Consider the following 22,099-nt stretch of genomic DNA (forward strand, 5'->3'; position numbering starts at 1 on the left):
ATGTCTTCTAGTCAGCACTTACTAAGATCCTGGGAAGTACAATGAGGCAATAACAAGAAATGAAAACTGAGAAGCAAAAAATAAAATGGTCAGTATGTACAGATGACATGACTGGGTACACAGAAAATCCCAAAGAATCTATAAACTATTAGAATTAATAAGTGGGCCGGGCGCGGTGGCTCAAGCCTGTAATCCCAGCCCTTTGGGAGGCCGAGACGGGCGGATCACAAGGTCAGGAGATCAAGACCCTCCTGGCGAACACAGTGAAACCCCGTCTCTACTAAAAATACAAAAAAAAAAACTAGCCGGGCGAGTGGCGGGCGCCTGTAGTCCCAGTTACTTGGGAGGCTGAGGCAGGAGAATGGCGTGAACCCGGGAGGCGGAGCTTGCAGTGAGCTGAGATCCGGCCACTGCACTCCAGCCTGGGCGACAGAGCAAGACTCCGCCTCAAAAAAGAAAAAAATGAAAGAAAAAAAAAAAAGAATTAATAACTGAACTTGGCAAGGTTACTAGATACAAGGTCAAATGTAAAGTCAGTTATATTTTTACAATCTAAGAAACAATTTTTAAAAGATATCATTTGTATTGACATCAATAAATATCAAATACCTAGAAATAAATCTGACCCCCAAAATGTGCAAAGTCTTTCATAGAAAACTAAGTGCAACTACTGAGAGAAATTTTAAAATATCCAAATATATAAAAGAAAGATACACTATGTTCATAGATTGGGAGTCTTAATATTGAAAAGATGTTAATTTGTCTCAAACTGATCTACAGATTTGATGCTATTTCATTAAAAATTCCAACAGCTTGTCTTGTGGAGATTTATAAGTTAATTCTAAAATTTAAACTGAAATGAAAGGAGCCAAGAATGGCAAAGATAATTCTGAAGAATCAGAACAAAGTTCGAAGATGAACACCAACATATAACAAGACAAAAAACATCTGGAGTTAATTTAAAAGTTACAAAGTTGGAAGAAGAAAAGACAAATAGACCAATGAAATAGAATAGAGAGTCAAGTAACAGATATCCATGCTTACAGTCATCTGATTTACTACCCAGGTACCACCGCAATGCAGTGATGAAAAGGTGGCCTTTTAAATAACTAGTGCTGGATCAGCTGGACATCCATAGGTTTAGGGACTGATCTCTACCTCAAACTATAAACAAAATATCAATTCTAAGATCACAGACCTAAATATCAGCCTTAAAATAGTAAAGGCTCTAGAAGATAATATGGGAGAACATCCTTTGGATAGGCAAAGAAGATACAAAAAAAACACAAATCATGAATTTAAAAAAAAACCTGATAATCTGGACTTCATTAAAGTGAAAAACTGCTCTTCAACACTAACAACATAAGTAATAGAGGCTGAAAAGCAACAGTGTTAGAAAAGATATTTGCAGCAGACATATCTAACAAAAGATTCCTATTCACAACATATAAAATACTCTCCAAAAGTTAATGTTTAAAAAAGACAATTCTGGTCAGGCACCATGGCTCACACTTGTAATCCTACCACTTTGGAAGGATCACTTGAAGCCAGGAGATCGAGACCAGCCTAGGCAACATGATAAGACTCCATCTCTACAAAAAGTTAAATTATCTGGCATGGTTGTACACTTGTAGTCTTATCTACTTGGGAGGCTGAGGCAGAAAGAGCCCTTGCGCCCGGTAGTTCAAGGTTGCAGCAAGCTATGACTGCACCACTGCACTCCAGCCTGGGCAACAGAGTGAGAGAGAGAGATAGATGGATGGATGGATGGATGGATGGATGGATAGATAGATAGATAGATAGATAGAATGATAGAACGAACAACTGTATTTTTAAAACAGGCTGAAGCCTGAATAGGTACTTCACAAAAGAATACAGTATATCCAAATGGACATTAAAGATACAAAACAGGTGTTCACCATCATGAGTTGTCAGTGAAATGCTAATTAAAATCACAATGAAACACCTCTATACATCCACCATAATAATTCCTTTTTTTTTTTTTTTTAAACTAACATTTACTAAGTACTGCTAGTGGAAGTGTTAACTGAGTCAACTACTTTGGAAAAGTGTTTAGAAGGCTGAACGTATGTGTAACCCAATCAGCAATTCTACTCATGGGTATATATCAAGCAGAAATGTATACATACCCTTATTTCAGGTGTTCACTTAAATATTTAAATCTTTCGTATTTGAGAATATTAGTACCAGCTTTGTTTTTTTTAGCGAAACCAGGAACAACCCATTGTCTACCAACAGAATGGATAAATGAATTGTAGCATACAGCACTAAGCCATCAAGAGCTACAACACCACGGATGCATCTCAGATATAAATGAAGCAAAAGAAACTAGACACAATTGCACTGTCATTCCATTTGCACAAAGTGCAAAAACAAGCAGAATTAATTTGTTTTTCTAGAAGTCCACAGAGTGGTAACCTTTGGAAAGGCAGGTAACTACTGGGAGGGGGTGCTAGAGAGGCTTGCAGGCACTGGTAACATTCCATGCGTTGATGTGAGTGGTAGTTACACAACTGCATTCACACTGCAAGTATTCATCAAGCTGTACGCTTAAGATTTATGTACTTTACTATCTGTATGTTATATATTACACTTCCATTTTTAAGTTTCCTTTAAAGTTACTTAAGAAAGATTTAACGGGAAAAAAACTGTCTATGAAAGGCAAATAAATTATGTTGGTAATAGTTTCTTGCGGGCAAGGACTATATATCCCATTATATCTGTGGAGTTAAGTAGAATGCCTTGCATATAACAGGAATTTGGAAAGGCTAAGAACATAATCATGATAATGGCAGTAATCATATAATTTTATATATAATTTATATTTCTATGGAAATACAAATTTATATAAGTATATGTTGGATGTCAATCCAAGTGCTAAATTCTCTAACTTTTTAAGAACTTTCTTCAACCAGTGCTGGGCGAAGCATTCATCATCCTTCTCCTTGGTCTTGCCCAGCATGCTCAATGCTGCCAGCACTTTGCTGAACATGCAGAGGCTCCCACAGTTTGAAGGTCAAAGGTTCTACCTTGCCACATGCCAGAATAAATATATGAGAGCTTTCAGCTAGCATTTAATCTTCCTTGTTAATATCCCTTGAATAAAATAGAAATATGTAGGCTGGATGTAGAGAAATGTAGAACTGATTTGACACAGACTTTGAAGGAAATCTTATCTGGTTGGCCATCAGATTCTAGCCTCAGCACCTTCTGATTTAGGAGTCTTATTAATAACTATGTGGAAACCATTTCAAAATACAAAAGAAGAAGGCTTTAAGTCTGTGGCACCCCACAGACACCTGACACACAGGAGGTAGTGAGTATACATATCTTTGCCGAATGAAAGAATATACATATATTGGAATCATGGTTCCACCCAATACATTCATAGTATTATCATGCAGTAAAAATCATCAACCATGGTCAATTCAATATTTATGGCATTCTTCATGAACTGGAACAACCACAAAGCCAATCATGTAGCTAAATAAAAGTGAATGCTTGAAAACTTATTAATGCAATCCCCAAATAAATACATGGCCTTAGTCTCCTATAACTTACAGTAGTTTTTCTTCCTTCCCTCTTATGAAAAACTGTTTTACTCTCAGTATTTCAGTTTATCGCACAGAAGAGTCTTATCAAAAACACTTCAGCAATAATTTTTCCCTGCCCACATAAATAGGCGGGATTTATCTAACCTTAAAAATAGACTCCATTTATCCACAATAACAGGGCCCTTCTTGGAAGCTGTACTGCTAAGTTATGCAGAGTTCTCGACTCCTGGTTGTATGAACAACAAGCAAAAGAGGGTGCCATTACTCATTTCCTCTCTTATGCAAAGATTTGCAAGTCCTTCTCCTTGATTTATTTACCAGATTCTGTTTGGGTCAGATTTTAGTCTGCTCCATTATTCATATTAGATGACAACAGCATCATCATTATTAACACTGAGACTTTAAAGTCCATTTCTGTATCCTAGTAAGTCATCTGAGTGATACATAGCCCCCTCTTAACAAAACTGTGGGCTTCAGTTTGCCCACTTAGAAGGAAATGCAGAAATGATCTCTGTTCCCTCCCTACTGTGTGACTGCATGAAACTGGTGTCATTTATGGAATTGCTGGTTCCATTCTCTACTGACGTTCAGGTCCTTGTTTTAGGCCTGTCCAGAGCAATGTTTTTGTTGTTTGTAACTTATTCCAGGTTTCTTGTTCTGCTAGACATGTGAAATTCTAAAAAAAAAATTTCTGCAGAAAATGTCCTAGGCAGGACCAAAACTAGAGAATGTTCAATGAGCAGCAGATATGGCCGTTTTTATCACTCTACAATAAAAACTGTGAGGAGCTATCTCCCACCTTCTAATCGGTGCCTGATTGCTACCAACCACCTCCTCTCCCCTTCTCCAGACCAGCATCTCTAAGCACCTTAACCAGGTAAGATAGTGAAGTCTCCGGGGAGGAAGGAAGAGGCCTGTAGATCATTTGGTTCAACCTCTACCTTCCTTCAATTCTCAAATCCTATTTTACAATATTTACACAAGAGTAGTTTCATTTTCTAAGAAGGGAGAAAACTAGGTATGTGTGGCTTGGTGAGTTGGAGGCTAGGCCCATTCTTAAATTTATTCTGGCATGTGGCAAGGTAGAACCTTTGACCTTCAAACTGTGGGAGCCTCTGCATGTTCAGCAAAGTGCTGGCAGCATTGAGCATGCTGGGCAAGACCAAGGAGAAGGATGATGAATGCTTCGCCCAGCACTGGTTGAAGAAAGTTCTTAAAAAGTTAGAGATTTTAGCACTTGGATTGACATCCGACATATATTTATATAAATACATACACTCTATATACATAAGCATTTAGGTAAGGTAAAATGTACTGTATCCACATTGACAGGGCCAGAAGGTGACGTACTTTTACGTTAATCATGTATTTGATGCATGGTAAGCATGGCTAGTTTTGAGCAGATCCTACAAATACCATCATCTCAAAGGAAGATTCTTTTTTTTTTTTTTTCTTGAGACATGGGCTCACTCTCTCACCCAGGTGGGAGTGCAGTGGCGCAATCACAGCTCACTGCACCTCTTGGGTTCAGGTGATCCTTTTACCTCAGCCCCCCCAGTAGCTGGGTCTACAGGCACACACCACCACACCTGGGTAATTTTTGTATTTTTCGCAGAAGCGGGGTTTTGCCAGGTTGGCCAGGCTGGTCTCGAACTTCTGGGCTCAAGCAATCCGCCCCGCCTCAGCTCCCAAAGTGCTGGGATTACAGGCGTGAGCCACCACATCCAGCCTCAAAGGAAGAGTCCTTTTAAGAAAGTGTTATAGGTGCTCATTCTGAGCACTAAAGAGATGCAGATACTTGCTCCATTGTTAAGTGTAGACATTTGTTGAAAGCTTTTACTTTTAAATCAACAGTGTCAAGTATGGAACAAATGTGGAATTTACACATGTAAATACTATATAGATTTACTGTTTAGATTTTTTTTGAAAGACAGTGCTTTGCAAGCGCCAAATTATATGTACCGCATAGTGCCAATTACACAAAAATGTGGAGGAAAAAATCTCTCACAATATAAATTGCTAATTTTCTGAAAAATTACTGGATTTTTTAGCCAGATCCTATCATAGTAGGAGAGCTGAGGGCAGTCACTACCAGCAGAATCATTCTGTTTCCTAAGATATTTCAACATTTTCCCCTGACCTGAGCTTTCAGAAAATCCCTCCAATATATTCCAAGGCTGACCATTTGCTTAATATTATGCATAATTACCTATATAAGCCCTACAGTCGTTTTGAGTTAGCAGCTGTGAGAAAAAAAACGCCAGCAATATCAGCTTCTCCCACTTGTCTTAATGAGACATGCTTGCTTCAAGCCTAGCTGGATTATTTCATCACCAAACCGCTGCAGCATGCAAACAAAACACGCCCAGTTTTAAACCAACAAAGCTTTATAGAGCTCTAATTTTAATTATCAAAAGGTCCCTAGCAGAAAATGAAATGATGCAAAGCTAAACCAAAGTCAAATGAAAATAGTATGTGTTCTCGAATTAAGGACAGCAGTAAGTAATTAGGTATCTGCAAAGAGAGGCATCAGCTTAAGCGTGTGCCCAACAATGGTGAGGTGTGTTGGTGGGGCTGGGGGGCATCTCTATCCCATCTTGTACTTAGGAACTTGCAACATCAATCAGCCCTCCTCCTCTACAACCTTAGATTATGGTCTCTTTCATGAGAAAAGAAAAGCATCCCTAACTTTTACCCTTCCTTCCCTTTCAAGCTCCCACCTCCTCTTTCTTCCTCTTCAGCACACGGGGTGAAAAGATCGTCTATATCGCCTGCCTCTGTTTACTGCTGCTCTGTCGCTTCTGGGTCTCTGGCAATCGGGAGTCTACTTTCAACCTCCTCCCAGAGAGTCCCATCAGGATCACATCAAAAGTCTCCTCAGGGCCAGAGGCAGTGGCTCACGCCTGTAATCCCAGCACTTGGGGAAGCTGAGGCGGGTGGATCACGAGGTCAGGAGATCAAGACTATCCTGGGTAACACAGTGAAACTCCATCTCTACCAAAAATACAAAAAATTAACCGGGCGTGGTGACACGCACCTGTAGTCCCAGCTACTCGGGAGGCTGAGGCAGGAGAATCGCTTGAACCCGGGAGGCAAAGGTTGCAGTGAGCCGAGATCACACCACTGCACTCCAGCCTGGGCAACACAGCAAGATTCCCTCTCAAAGAAAAAAAAAAAAGTTTCCTCCATCGCCTTCCTCTGAGCCTCTGTTGCGGACTCCTCTACATGCTCCTCCCAGATCATCTGGTCCATTTCTCGATCACACCAGTGGCCTCCAGTCTGCCTCATCGGGTCGCTCCTCTCTCCAAAACACCAAATCCACACTTATAGCTTTGTGCCTTGAATCTGACTCCTACTGCTGCCATAACGATGTATCACAGACTGGGTGGCTTAAGTAACAGACATGTATTATCTCCCAGTTCTGAAGGCCCGGAGTCCGAGATGAAGGGGTCGGCAGGGCTGGTTCCTTCCGAGGGCAGGAGGGGGAATCTGTTTCATGCCTCTCGCAGCCCTAGTGCTCCAGTCCCCACAGGTGTGCTCCCTGTGTGTCTTCACACCATCTTCCCTCTGTGTGGACCTGCATCCTAATCCCTTCTTGTTAGGAGGGCACTAGTCATATAGGACCAGGGCCTACCTTAATGGCCTCGCTTTCACTTGAAACCTTCTGTAAAGACCCTATTTCCCAGTAAGGTCACATTCTAAGGTCCTGGGGATTAGGAATGTCAACATGCCTTTTTAGGGGGATATAATTCAGTCCATAACATATCTCAAAATAAATACATCCAAAATAAATCCCACTGCCTTCCCCTGAAACCTCCTCTTCCTCCTGATTTCCAAATGACCAACACCATCTGAGGCACAGCTTTGTCTTATTCCTCTCCTTATATCTAATCAGTTACCAACCCCATAAACCCTTCCTCCACTGTGTCCTAAAGCTCCCCGCTCCTTTCTATTCCCACAGCTACCACCCAAATTTAGGCCCGAATTACCTTGCACCAGCTCGTGGTGACTGTCTCCTAATAGGCTTCTCAGCTCCAGTCCCGCTCTGATCTCTCTATATCCCAATTTATCTTATAAATTGCTGCCCCATTAATCTTTCTAATGGACAGCTCTGACCCATTTTTCTCCCTTGAAGGAGAAAAAAGAATAACTTCCAGGGCCCCTTTTACCTTATGAATTAAGAACAAATCCCTGACCCTGGTCTCAGGGCTCCCCAGTCCCCCGCAGGACGACACAGCAGTACTCGCACATCATCTCTCTCCCAAACGTGTCACTGTGCTTCACGCGTTTGCTTCAGGATCCCATCAAGGAAGGAGATGGCACTCTCAAGGGTTTAGCTGAAGACAAGTGAATGAGGGATCATTTACCAAGGTACGGGCTGGGAGCGTGACAGGATCTGACAGAGGTGGGACTTCTAGGGACCAGCAACAGTGGGAAACTACCCGCAGCCCTCGATCTGAGCCAACAAGGAGAAGAAACAGTGTTCCCAGCACCATCTAGGGTAGGAGCCTCCTGAACATAGAACAGGGCAGAGAAGATGGGAAAGCGGCCCTGGAGATGGGGAGACAGAAGAAACAACATGTGGCCCCCACTCACCTTCCTCTTTCATCTGTCCTGTCTTCCTGCCCTCTCCACCCAAATTCAGCAAGATCCCACACATTTTTATTTTCGGAGGCATAGTAGTGATGTTGAAGGTAATTTTTTTAAAGTAAAACTACCACTCAAACAAAGACAAAATGAACACATCCAAGATGTTCTTTAATTTCTTCATTAAAGCACCAGTGTGGTATCACAGCAGGTTCAAAGGAGACTCCAAAGGACATACAACGATATGAGCCCATCAGGAAGGCTGAGATGAAATTGCTTGATAAGAATAAACCTGCTCAGTATCTACAACTGCATTCTAGTAGATATGATTTGCATTTTCTATAATCAAGAATCAACAGTTCAGGAATCATTACTATCCGTTGTCCACAATTTAACAGAGTAGTAAGAGAGCTCCCAGACAAATGAAAAGCACAGATCACCTACATGGACAAATGGCATAGGACAGCCACAAATCATTCCTTCTAATCCAATTTGCAGCCTTTTACCATGTTTCCTGACAGACGGAGGGAGGGGAGGGGGGAAAGGGGGAGGGAGAAGGCAGGGGGAGGGAGAAGGCAGGGGGGGGAGAAGGCAGGGGGAGGGAGAAGGTAGGGGAGGGAGAAGGCAGGGGGAGGGAGAAGGCAGGGGGAGGGAGGGAGGGAGGGAAAGAGAAGGAAGGGAGGAAAGGAGGGAAGAAGGGAAGAAGGGAGGGAGGGAGGGAGGGAGGGAGGAAGGAAGGAGAGAGAAAGAAGGGCTTTGGCATCTGAAAACCCTGGGCTCTCCAGCAACATCACTTACTCATCAATTGCCCTTGAACAAGTCATTTCACCTCTCTGCAACTCAGTTTCCTGATCTGCATTAGTTCAATTAACCACTTTATAGACTAAATGGATTGTTCCAGGAATCAAATGAATTGCAACTATCCTGTCTGAGCAGAATAATGGGGGCCAATATACTTGTCCTTTCATGTTCCTTCACTTAAAGTCATGGGGTTAGACCCTGATCCCTGAAGTTCCTTTTCAGTCTGAGAATTCTGTAACTGAAAATGCTGCCTCCTCCACCAAGCCTTAGATAATGGCACTCCTGGGACACAGATCCCTCCCTCCTCAACATCCTTTCTCCTGGGACACAGATCCCTCCCTCCTCAACATCCTTTCCTCTGATGGTTTTCTGACTCTTATGTCCACTGTGTAGTAGACTCTTTGCTTTTTCCTTATTCCCCATCCCACCCATAGAGACAGAATAAGCTATTTAAAGGCAGGACAAGCTTGGATATGAGTCCCAGCACCCAGCAAGAAGCATGGCGTGTAGCAGGCAGTCCGAGAACATTTCAGAATGAAGAAGAAGAAGAGACCAAGCATTGGCGCCGGAAGAGGTGAAATCACAATTCTCTCTTGTCCTTCCCGAGTTTCCACATCCTCTTTGGTGTGAGTAGGACTGACTCAAGTCGGGCTGACTTCGCAGGCTTCACTGTGTAATGCAATTCTTCATGACAGGAGCAGGACATTTAGACTTAATAACGACACCCCCGTCTTCAGGAGATGATGGCCCCTTCCCTGTCACAAAGGGAATGGCAGTGAAGCTGAAGTCTTTATGCTTCTATGACAGCCATCAATCAAAAACATTTCATCTCAGCTTTTCATTTGTCTGGGACTCAAGACGAAATGTTCTCCTGACATTTCGTTGAACCTACAAGCCAGGACGTGTAAGTTGATCATGACTCCCAACTGTGGGCATTGGCCTTGGAAACATGTCATGACAGACATGTCCAAGACCAAAGGGGACTAAAGGGATAGTCTAAAAAATAAGAAGAGAGGGGCCAGGCACAGTGGCTCACACCTGTAATCCCAGCACTTTGGGAGGCCGAAGCAGGTGGATCACAAGGTCAAGAGATCAAGACCATCCTGGCTAACATGGTGAAACCCCATCTCTACTAAAAATACAAAAATTAGCCGGGTGTGGTGGTGGGCGCCTGTAGTCCCAGCTACTCAGGAGGATTAAACAGGAGAATCGCTTGAACCCGGGAGGCGGAGGTTGCAGTGAGCCGAGACTACACCACTGCACTCTAGCCTGGTGACAGAGTGAGACTCCATCTAAAAACAATAAATAAAAATTTAAAAATAAGAAGAGAGGAAAAGGGCATCAGGGATTGGATCCTGTGTATGCAGTGTGTGTGTGTGTTTCTGTTAACATTTTTCAAGTGCCTTAGTCATCCTTCAATATGTTGTTCTTCCCTAAAAGGAGGGGAAAAAAAAAAAAAAAAAAAAAAGCCTTGTTCTTCCCTACAGGCTCACAACTGTGACATGCCCCTGAAGTACAGTTCTGGAAAATATTGTCTTTAAAAAAACAAGCACTTTGAAACACATTTTCATCCCTTAGCCCACTCCCCCAAATGTCAACTATTTCAAAAATAAAATGAATCAAAATTTCCCAAAACGCTACAAAAGAAATTTTGGAGCACTTTTAGAGATCAAGGTGGCATTTCATTGAAAGTTTAATTTCTGCCTGACATGTTGTTCTATATTCTGGATTCTGCCTTTCATGTTATTTTCATATTTTATAACGAAATAGAATTTCTGCTTTTACCACCATTTACTTCACCATTGACCATTTACTCCGTGAGTTTTGGAGCCCAATATCATGATCACATCCATCATCTCTTCACCTTTTGGACCCTCTGAATTTTACACAGGACACAATCCCCAGAGGACCATAAGCTTACTGTTCCCAGGCTGATGCACATAAGGTTCCACTGTTTGAGCATCTCAACTCTACAGGAGCTACGGCTTCCACCTTCATGGTATCTCTTCGGTATCCGGTAGAATGCTACAGACAAAGAGATATCCCATTCGCGCACACTGCATTAAGGTACCCTACTAAACTGCATACAATTACCCTATTCTGTATTTATTATGTAAAATATTATCTCATGGAATCAGTTCAACGCAATTTCACCAACATTAAACACAGGGCCTGTGATGTGGCAGACAGCCTGCAAGACTCTGGTAGTGTAAGAAATTCACATTTGATATTATAAAGTACTTTCCTGAAGGTAGAAGCAGGGCACTAAGTTTCCCTCTCGTTTTAAAATATGTCCCTCTCCAGCAGAAAGGGCCCCTTACGGTAAGATTAAGTGAGAGTTCCAGAGCCAGTCGGCCCAGGTCTGAAACTCTAGCTCCGCTGCCTGTCTCTGCGAACACTGGGCTCACTTCATTCACTTCCTTGCAGCTACCTCTGAGGGATTTTCTAAGGATTTCATGAGAAAATACACAGGCAATGCTTAGAACAGACCTGCCAGACAATTACATATCAATGTGCCTACAAGAAACAAAGGTGCCAATAGCAGTACGTAGGCCATGGCATTAAAGAGCTCTGAGCTCCTGACCAGAAATGGTTACTCCTCAGGCTGACACTGTATTTAAGATCAGAGGAACTTCTCTCAGCCTGTGGGACTATTCAGATGTGCCTTAAGAATGCCGCATTCAACCTCAAAAAGACATGTGGACACCATTGTTCCTGAATGCTGAGATGGTACAGGTTTGTTGCTGGTCCTGCCACTATCAAAATAGCATCTCTCACAAGTAACTCACTCATGAGCCCCAAGAAGAGAAGAGAAGAGGAGAGAAGAAAGGAGGGGAGGGGAGGGGAGGGGAGGGAAAGGGGATGGGAGGGGGGAAAGAAAGGGAAAGGGAGGAAAGGGAAAAGGAGGGAAGGGGGAGGGGAGGGGAGGGATGGGAAAGGGAAAGACAAAGGGAAAGGAACCATAAAAATAAAAACCCCAAAGCACTGGAATAAGTAACAGAGACCAACAGACAATTCACTGCTACCCATGAACTAATTTAACTGAATTCTACGCCACAGTCAAAATTGGTGAAAAGAAATACGGTATAATATCTTTCATTCATTTGCGCACGTGTGTGTGTGTGAGACCAAACTTTCCTCATGTAAAGTTTCTTTGATTATGAAATAAATATAAACTCCAGCAAAATCTAAAAGAATTTAAATCATAATCCCTTTTATTTTGAAAAGCAGAAACCTGCTGTGGAAAAGAAGAAAATACAACTCCTAACGGCTATCAACTCATTGTGCTGTTCAGCTTCATTTTAACAATATCCCAACTGACTCAAGACTAAGGATATCATTTTTCCTGTAAGTTTTTTTTTCTTTTCTTGATCTTCTCAAAATGTATCATTTCAGTTTATATCTTTGGTTATGCATTAAATATGAGTGAAATTCATGGGTTCCCATGTACATGACGAATCAGATTCTAAACTCAGGAGGAAAGAGAAACAATGAAAATTTCATTAGAAGCAGAACAAATGTGCAAAAACTCTTTCAAAATATCAAAAATGTTAAAGGAAAAAAAGCGCTTGCCATAGTAGACAAATAAATTGGCTACTTTGAATTGTTCCTTCCTCCATGGTGATGAGATGTGTGGGCCTGTGCCTCTCACTCAGTGACCACATGAGGGTTTCCTCTGCACACTGAGAGCCACATGTCCCAGGGAGCAAATGTGTTCTCGTTCCCGCCTCAACCCTTCCCAGACTCAGGAGGGTCCTGCCAGCCTCTGAGCTCCTATACACTTTATCCTGTTCCACTCGTTTTCTTCTGCATCTATCTTGGCTCCACAGCTAGATTTCAGGTTTTCTTCCAGTAAATTGGCAGATACTAATCATCGGTTGGTGGGTGGTCAGTACCTACACCCAGCCATCCAGGGGAGGTCTCCCCGGGTTCACGTGTCAGTGGCTCTGCTCTCTCTGTCCCCCACTCTGTAGGAGGAGCTCTGCTTGGGTAATGAGCATGAAAGCAATTATGTGTAGGTCCTCTGAACATTCCGTCACTAACAGGAAAAGCCTTGGACTTCCATTTCATTGCAGCAACACCACTATAGAACTTTTGCAACAGAAGCCAGGAAATCCACCTTCCACTTGGGCTTTGAGGCTGACTGTAACATTTCGGGAAACCCCAGAAACATGGGCCACGTCTTCACCAGCCAGGCAGGAGGTAGTTACAGAAGCTAGAGAAGTACTTCACGGCTGGGACAATAGAGAGGATTTGCAAACAAGCTCACTAGAAGTTTAGTTACTAAATGGATCCGAACCCATTTAGTTCTACCAGTCCCTAAGAGTGCTACTGGCATGAAAGAATTCTTCTCCTAGCTCCTTCTAAATGCCTGTCTGCAACCTTCTCTTATTGTTAACATCTCCTCTTCCCTGAAAGAAAACCACCCATCATCAAGAATCCTGGCACAAAGCTTGTTGTCAGCTTTCAGGGCCTGTGATCTATCAGGATGAGGATTTCCAGGGACCTCAGGATCATTCAAAGCATTTCTTTCCAGTCCCTGGTGAGGTGTTTTATGCTCATCCTGCGGAATGGTTCGAGTCTGCTTGACGCTAAGACTATGAACATGACAATGGGAATGACCCCAGAGAGTCCCTCTGAGAATCAACCTCCCCATTTTACCTTTCTCAACAAATCACAACCATTTGTTGGCGGGGTACTCATCCCAACGTTCTTCCCATGGTTAATAAAGAGGAAAGTAAGGAGATGAAACTGATCCACTGGATACTCTAACAGTGCCCCTGGAAGTCACCTCACCCCCTGACAGCTGCTCATTTGAAATATAGATTCTGATTCTAAACCAGTCTTTCTTTTGGGCAGCCCCAATCACTCAGACTCAATTAATCCTTAATTTATTCTCTTACTCTCCTTTGTTCACTTGCTTCAGTGACTGTAACTTCCCTCTCTCTAATTGCCTTCTCCAAGGGTCCCCTCCCACTGGACCTGGGAACCACTGCAGCCTCCCAAAGCAGCAATCATCACCTGGCCTCTCTCACCCTACACACCTCCTCTGTCCTCATCTCAGAATTTCACCTACCAACCCTCCTACTTTTCTGCTTCTAGAAGAGATCCTACCTCCATTCTCGCGCCCCCGCTATCTTTGCCTACTTCCTTCATAGCAGGTTCCTTCTTTCTGCATTTGGACACATTCAAGTGATGTTCACATTAAACTGGTGGGCAGGAGGATCCTTTCTCTTGTCCCGATCTTCACTTGCCACAAGATTTCTCTCAAGTCTGTCCTTGTAGCCAACAGTACACCAAGCATCATGGGAAACCGATGCCCAACACGGTCCCAACTCTCCCACAGAGCATTAGGGTCAGAGCATTCTCTGACCATTGCTTGAGTTTCCCATCAGTTCCATACATTTTATTAATTATTAGTGATAAATGGTCAGAGAGACGTAAAATCGGAATTGGTTGGAGTGATCCAAGAAATCTCTATGTAGGATGAAAAGCGTAAGCAACGTATCTAGGGGCAGATCATAAGAGGTCATGAGCCAAGTAGAGAAATTAGACAGGATGTGCAAGGATGTCAGCTGAGGCTTGGAGATGGACACAAGGGTTTCAGGAGGACTAAAATGGCAGGAGGATTCTAGGCGGGTTGCCAATTTGTTGCGGGAGGAAGGATGATGAAGGTTGAAATGAGTACTGAGATCAGAACAAGAAGCTAATGGAGTATGAAAGACGTCGAAATCTGAGTTGGATTGCAAAGAGAAACATGACAGTCTATGATGACAAATTAGATGCAGAAGAGAAGAAAGAGAACTAGACAAATACATTGAGCCCCTCCCATGAGCCAGGCACTGTTGTTCTAAGTCCATAAAGCTAAGTACTGGTAGATTCAGGCCTCTGACTCAGGTCTTCTGAAGGTTAGGATCACACTGGAGCCAGAGCCACAAACGGCAGTGCCACTGATCAGCAGAGATACTAGGAAGGAACGTCGCTTAGGGAACTGAACAGGCAATGATCTCAAGCTGGTGTGTCCGGGGTCCGAGAAGCAGGAGGAAAGTCTAAACAGAGGTTTGAAATGAAGGCCCAGGGCTGTCGAACCTCTGGTGGGTTTCTCCTACAAAAAAGAGTCACTTTGGGAACATTCCTTTCATCTCTCTGGCTCTCAGAGCTGGATGAAGTCATTGTTAAGTCTTTTCAAACTCTGTTATTCAAGAGATCCCAGATTTTGTGACATAGATAAGCTCATGAAGGCAGAAGAGACAGAACAGGAAATAGGACAGAATCTTTTCGGATAACCACACACTTGGAGTAAAAGGAATGAAATGCACCTGGAAAAAGCATGATCAGAAATGTAAAAAATTACCCAGAAGGTACCATGTCCCCAAAGTCAAAAGAGTAGCTTCAAAAAGTAAAGTCAGGGTAGTAGAGTTTGAGAAGGAATCTAAGGGAATAGGGACAGAGGGACATTTAGACTTGGCAAGGAGGGAGTTACTGGCAACATCCAGGAAAGCGGATTTAAGAAGGAAGAGAAGCTAGATAATTACATAGAGAGGGGTACAAGCAGTGGGAGAAGACCACTTTTGAAGGAGGGGAGCAACCAAATAAGGTATCGGGGTCAAAGACAGACATTTTAAGATGGGAGAAATTAACAGGTGTCAAGATGAACCAGAAGGAGTAAGTGGATAGGGAGGCAAAAAAAGAAAAAAGAAAAAAAAAAAGGATGGAAAGGATGGATTCCCATCTTGGCTTCCAGGACCAAGATTTAGGCCATGTGAGGGACTGTAACACTAGAAAAGAGAAATGAAACCTCCTTTTCACTAGCTGGAAGGACAAGAGGACAGATTTGGAGAGGGAACTCTATGAAGGTCAAGTTAAGGATAAAATGGAAAAGTGGGTTTAAAACTACTCTATAAAGAATGATGTGCTGGTAAACCTCCTTTCTGGAAATTCCTCATAGATCTTCATATACTCCGCATTACTAAATGCCACTAACTTGGAGTGTGACACTGGGCCAAGTCACTTGGCTCTCTGAGCTTTTGTTTCCTTATCTGCACCATCAGAGAGGCATGGGGTGGACAGGGTAACGTTTTCTAAAGGCCTCTTCCTACCCTAATGTTTTGGAGTTTATTTATGCATTTTTCCCTTCTGATTGTTCCACGCCATCCTCTGTATCTTTTCTTTGCATTTACAGCTGCAAACCACTTCTCTACTTATTTTGAATACTTCTTTAACACACTATGCATACAGACGGTGTCCAACAAATGTTTTCTGAATTAATGTAATTCCCACAATGTCAGAGTTTCAGGACAAATGTGTGCTTCATCACCTCTCCCTCTCTCCCGAAAGCTATCTAAAGAAGCACAGTCACCCGGTGCTGCTGGAGTCCTTTCTTGGATAATTCAGCTGTGATAAAAACACTTATCTGAAGCCAAAGCACAAATACAATTGAATGTCAAATAAATTAGTGCCCTAAGTGTTTTAGATCTTGCCCTTCCTGCCAATGTGTACATGCTAATTTCTAAGTTAAAATAAAATAAGTCTGATGATGTAAGCCTGTGTGGGCTTTGCATCAGTTCCTTGGGAAAATACCATAGTGCATATCTATCTAAAGCTCCTTGTAGCTTCATTATGAAGGGAGCAAAAAGTGCAGATTTCCACTGCTCACTCCATCTTTTCATTTGTACTCTGTGACATTCCTACAGCTGAGAAAACTGACTTGGTATCCTTTTGCTGTAAACCTAAAACATACTTGAACAGCAGATACAGAAGCCTTTCTCTCCTGGAAAGAACACTATTAGCCTAAGATTTGAATTTTAGTCGTCGTTGTGCACTGCTGAGTACTGACTTCATACCATTAACCTTCCTGGACCTCTACAAACTAGGGCTAAATATTCCCATCAAACCTCCTATGCAATGTCGTACACCGGCATCTATACTGCATAATTATCATTATTCATCGATGAGTATATTTAAAGATGATTCTTGTCATTATGGAACAAGTATGAACTGAGAAGAAATCTAATGAAATACTTCATTCTGCAAAGGAAGACAAGAGGAAGACCGTAAGTATTCCTATCAACATCATTTTTACAGCCAGGACTAAACTTTAAGTCTCAATCTACGGGCAAATACAAAACTACATGACACAGTACACCCCAAGGGTAACTCAACTGTGCTTGCACAAATGAAAGAAAGACAAAGTACTCAAAAAACAAAAAACAAAAAACCCTGACCAAGGTCATTTTATACCATGGTTTTCCTAAAGTCAGAGGAATATCTTCTATAACATTCTATATGATTGCTTGGGAAAAAAAGAGGACCATAACTAAAAAGATGCATGTTTTTAAATACCAAATGACAGTTTGTTGTTACATTGGTAAGTTAATAAAATCGTTAAAATAAAATAAAACACACATTCCAAATCATGGATATGTTTGGATATGACAGGGAACGAATCCATTACGAGCTGACAGCTCATTTTATGATAGGATTTTTCTCTCATAAAATAAGTGTACCATCATATCCAGAGTTTACACAAACATACTTTCAATCTCTCTCAAAGATAAACAGACCCAAGTGGGCAGGTTTCCAGCAGATGGGGGAGCCACCGAATCAAAGATGATCATTCATCCACATAACTATTTGGAATGTGAGCCAACAAGCAGCAGCAAATGGAACAGAAATGCCAGAGAGACGGGTACAAGTGAACCAGTGACAAAACCCCTTTGCAAATGAGGAATTAATTTACAGCAGCGTACATAACTCACAGACACAGCCCATCAAAGATTTCACCTCTACTTCCCTTAACAGTGATCTCAGACTCTTCTAAAAAAAGAAAAGAAAAGAAAAAAAGCTTTCTGTGGACAGTAGTCAAAAAGATGCCTCAATGTGCTGGGGTGCTGAATACAAATCCAATAGACAGTGATCTGCTCAAGATAATTCAGACGTTCTAATTAGAACATATGAAATGTCCAGTCAAATTCACAATGACGGTGTCTTAATGACTGTTTTTCTTTTGCTATGCAAAACAGCTTCATCCATCACTATCAAGAAGTCTTCCATCTACAACTGTTTTACCAAGATGTACAGATTCCCAATACTCCTTGGACTATTTGCTTTAAAAAAAAGAAGAAGAAGAAGAAGAAGAAAGAAGAAAGAAGAAAGAAGAAAGGAAGAAAGGAAGAAGGAAGAAGAAGAAATAACTCATATTGACAAGCTTGCACATGACAGAGAAATAAATGCCCTCAGAAAAAAAAAAGAAATGACTTTAATGTAGGAGCCATACTACAGTCTCCCCATTATTAACCCCATCAACATCTCTGAACCACCAACATTCTCAGATTAAGAGAAAAAAAAGGGAGGGCGGGGAAGGGAAGGATGCAGTGTATAGATGGAGAAGCTGGTAAAGGACTTGAGAATTTCCATATGAAAATTGGAAAATTGTGAGGAAAGGCATGTTTTCCTTTTAGATGTTAATGCAATACCTAAAAAAAAACAATCCCCCCTGCTCCACTGTGCCACCTCCTTCAAGGTCATTTATCATCAGCACAACCACCTATGGATGTTTTATTAAAAAGAAAAATCGCAGCCTGGGACTGCCAGATCCCTACCCAGGACCCACTTATCAAAGGTGTTGCTCTAGCTGACAGGCAGCTGCTGAGTGGCACAGAGTTAACATTACTTTATATGTGCAGAACCCCATCAGCCAGCACATTCCCTCGGTGCCCATTAAGCATTCTGATAACACCACCTCCATGAGCTCGGCTTAACAGTTAAGCCTGCAGGAAGCCCTTGAGTGCCTCAAGCCTACCAAAATTTCGCAGCTAATTTTAACCCTATACAGTTTGATACAAATTGATTGAAAAATTATGCAGCAACTATATTTGTCCACCTGAATAAAGAGTCCTTAGTTCTGAGAAAAATCTAATGGGGTTTAAATTACTTAAAATAAAAAAAATAAAAAAATAAAAAAACCTTATAGACTATTTTCTATGAAAAAGACAACTGTATTACCAGCAGGCTTAATATACACCGTGACCAAGGTATTAGTGCAGAGCCTCTTCCAAGCCCGGTCTTGGGCCAACAGTACTTCAAAAAGCATATGCAATGGTGCATAACATGCAGCTATTCGGTTGGATTACTATTAGGTTGCCATCTGATGCGGATCCTGGATTTTTATCCTTCCCAAAGCTTTCTCCCAGTCCGTTTAATGCACAAATGACTGCCTTCCCCCGACTCCAGAAAAAAAGAGGAGGAAGAAGAGCAAAAGAGAAAAGACAGTCGTTTACAACGTTCCTGTGCAAATTCGCTGTTTTCATATGTTTAGTACCCAAATACATCAAGACTATTTTCACACCTGAAAGTTAATTTTCCAAAATTCCACCATCTCTACGATTTTCTGTGATTATAGGTAACTGTAACTGGGAATTTTGTGTGTGTGTGTGTGTGTGTGTGTGTGTGTGTGTTTTGTTTTGCTTTTTGTACTGCTGAGGAAAGAAGTACCATCAGAAGCTGCAGTTCTAGGTTGGGGAAGTCTGGGGAATCCTGCAAGGGAACATCCTTCAGGAAGGAGGACAGAAGTGGAAAAGGAACGACTGAAAGGATGCTAACTAGGTTATTCTTAGGAGGAAGTTAGGGCATTTTCTTTTCTGGAGAGGCTCTCCAGTCCCAGCTTGGAGGCGAGCAATGCCTCAGCCTGGGAAGTATCTGCAGTGTTCGAACAAATCAGAGAAAGGAAGGAGCAGTGCCAAGAGGTACTTAAGAAGAAAGAACGGTATTAGTGTGAAGCCAACCTTTCCCTGCCTGCCACCCAGTGTGGGGCAGCTACCCTGCCCTTACACTTACACACACACACACACACACACAGAGTTTGCTGCACTTGGCATGCAATAAGCCAGCATTTAGAGAACGACACGTTCATGATGTTCCCCCCCCCACCACCACCACCACCACCACCCCCGCGCGCGCGCGCACACACGCACACACACACTCGCTCCCCATGCCTTCCGCGCTTTGCAAGCGGTCACAGCACCACCATGGATGGCACCAGCCCCGGGAACCGCGGGGACCACGGAGGCGACTCCTCCTCCGCTTTCGCAGCACCTTCACTTGGGGGAAACCTCCGGGCGGCGTCCTGCACCATCACCCCCGCCCCCGGCCAGCTGCGCTGCACGCTACACGGAGTAAGCGAACCGACGTCTTCGCTCCGTGACAACGCGCGGGTCCAGCCCCAAAGCCCAAGAAACCCCCCCGGCGGCGGTACTCCCAGAAACGACCCGAGTCCCCGCTGCTCCCCGCGCCCCCAAGGGCCACCCTGCTCTGCACCCTGCCCCCGGCCGCCCAGGAGGTCCCAGCCCTGCCACCGGGCAGGCCGGACTGGCCGTCCCCTCCTCCCCCGGTTCCCACAGCTCCGAGGCTCCTGTCCCCTTTGCCCCGGGTCCGAGCCCGGGCGCCTCCCGCCGGCTCGCCGCGCTCCATCCTCTAGCTTTCCACACGCGCGCACAGACACGCGCCCTTGCCTTCCCTCGCCCCAACACGCACACCTGCACACACTTTGGTGATGCCCGCTCCTCCCGCATCCCCAGGGGGCACCCCTCGCCCCGCCCGCGAGTCCCCGCTGCCCGCTGTCACTCTGCCCGGACCCCGCTAGTGGATGCCCTGGCGCCCCCTTCCCCTGGGAGCACACGCGACGCACGGCGCTTACAGTTCGCAGGAACTGGATCTCGTCTTCGCCCTCGCCCCCATCGGCCATGGTTCCGCGCCTCCTGGCCGGGGCCGGCTCCCGAGCCCCACGGAGCCCGGCGGCGGCGGCGGCCCCTGGTGCTGCCCGCTGCTTCTGCTGTCGGGAGCCGGGGGCGGGAGGGGGCCGCGCTGCCGAGTGCCGAGCGCCCGGCTGTCCCCGCCTGCAGAGCGGAGGAGGAGGCGCAGACGCTCGGGCGGGGGTGGTCAAGGCGCGGGGCCTCCCCGCGCCGCACTGTGCGGGAGGAGGGCGGCCCGGGCCCGGAGGACGCGGTGAAGCAGCCCCGCAGCCCAGCCGCGCTAGCTGCCTGCAGCCGGCGGTCCGCTCGGTCCGGGCTCCTCCGAGCGAGTGCGCCGAGCCAGCTGAGCCGGGGTTAGTGCTGCGGTGGGGGTGGGGTGTGGGGGCGGGCGGGGAGGAGCTCGCCGGCTCCCCGCTGCTGCAGGTAATCCGCAGCCCGCTCCTCCGGGCCGCCAAACCCGAGGCCCAGCGCCACTTACTGGCTGCGCTGGGTATCGGGGCCGGAGCGCATCCGGCGAGCGCACAGCCTCCTTCTTGCGCCCCGCTGGGGTCCCTGGGCTCATTCCCCTGCCCCTTCCGAGGTTAAAAGCTCCGTGGGCACTATGCCCCTTCCTCCTGGACTGGGCTAGAGCACTAACTTCCACAGCACTGCGGATCGCATGGAATGATATCTTTCACCTGGGCGCACGGGGTGGCTAATCTCCTAGTAGAGATTACCCAACACCTGGTATTTTAAACGTGGATTACCTCTATTCATGACCAACATGGGAATTCTTCAATATCTAGTTTTAGTGTACCATGCTTTTCGCAGATAATCGATGCAAAGTGCACGGTTTTGGTGCACAGAACGTTAACATTCAACAAATACATAGTGAGCGCCTATGCCAGACAATGTGGTACAAGACAGACCCAGGAGTTTATGGTCTATATTCGAAGTGCAAGCCTTAATTCAACAAAGAATTGCGGTAAAGTATGGGATAATATCTATAAGTCTGAACCACTGGATTCGAAAGTCAGACTATGCTACCCATTATCCTTGCTGAGAGACGAAATTCAGGCATTCCACCGCAGGTAGCAATATCCTGCCCTGGCAATCCTCCGTGCAGTAGTCTACCAAATGCCTACTTAACTACTTAAACGGCTATGACTAAGAAAATACAGAGTCTGAGACGATTTGGACAAGAAAGCATTTGTCTCTCGTTCCTAGTCCACAGCGCTTTCATTTATCATACTTATGTGCAAAGTAAAGTTTTCAAATGTCAGTACTACAGAGATGCAGACATTGTAAAACAAGGATTTTTGCGTCCGTTTACCTACGTCTCACATTCTGTGGCGTCTATCTCATTATTAAAATCGACCAGTGAGTTCTATGCAATTTGCATTTTAC

At 44.2% G+C, this 22,099-nt stretch overlaps 1 protein-coding gene across 8 annotated transcripts in view; it reads right to left on the reverse strand.

Annotated features, from left to right (window-relative positions):
• Window positions 1-20,847, reverse strand: part of RYR2 (ryanodine receptor 2) — an 805,689-nt gene extending 784,842 nt beyond the window's left edge. For all 8 annotated transcript variants that reach the window (XM_033200167.1, XM_033200166.1, XM_033200162.1 and 5 more), the window contains exon 1: window positions 20,659-20,847. In XM_033200167.1, coding sequence (XP_033056058.1) covers window positions 20,659-20,706 — 48 coding nt within the window. In that variant the 5' untranslated portion in view covers window positions 20,707-20,847. The remainder of the gene's footprint in view (window positions 1-20,658) is intronic.
• Window positions 20,848-22,099: the final 1,252 nt, after the last annotated feature.

Source organism: Trachypithecus francoisi, unplaced genomic scaffold (genome assembly GCF_009764315.1).
Source record: "Trachypithecus francoisi isolate TF-2019V2 unplaced genomic scaffold, Tfra_2.0 Lachesis_group5, whole genome shotgun sequence".
Lineage (NCBI taxonomy): Eukaryota > Metazoa > Chordata > Mammalia > Primates > Cercopithecidae > Trachypithecus > Trachypithecus francoisi.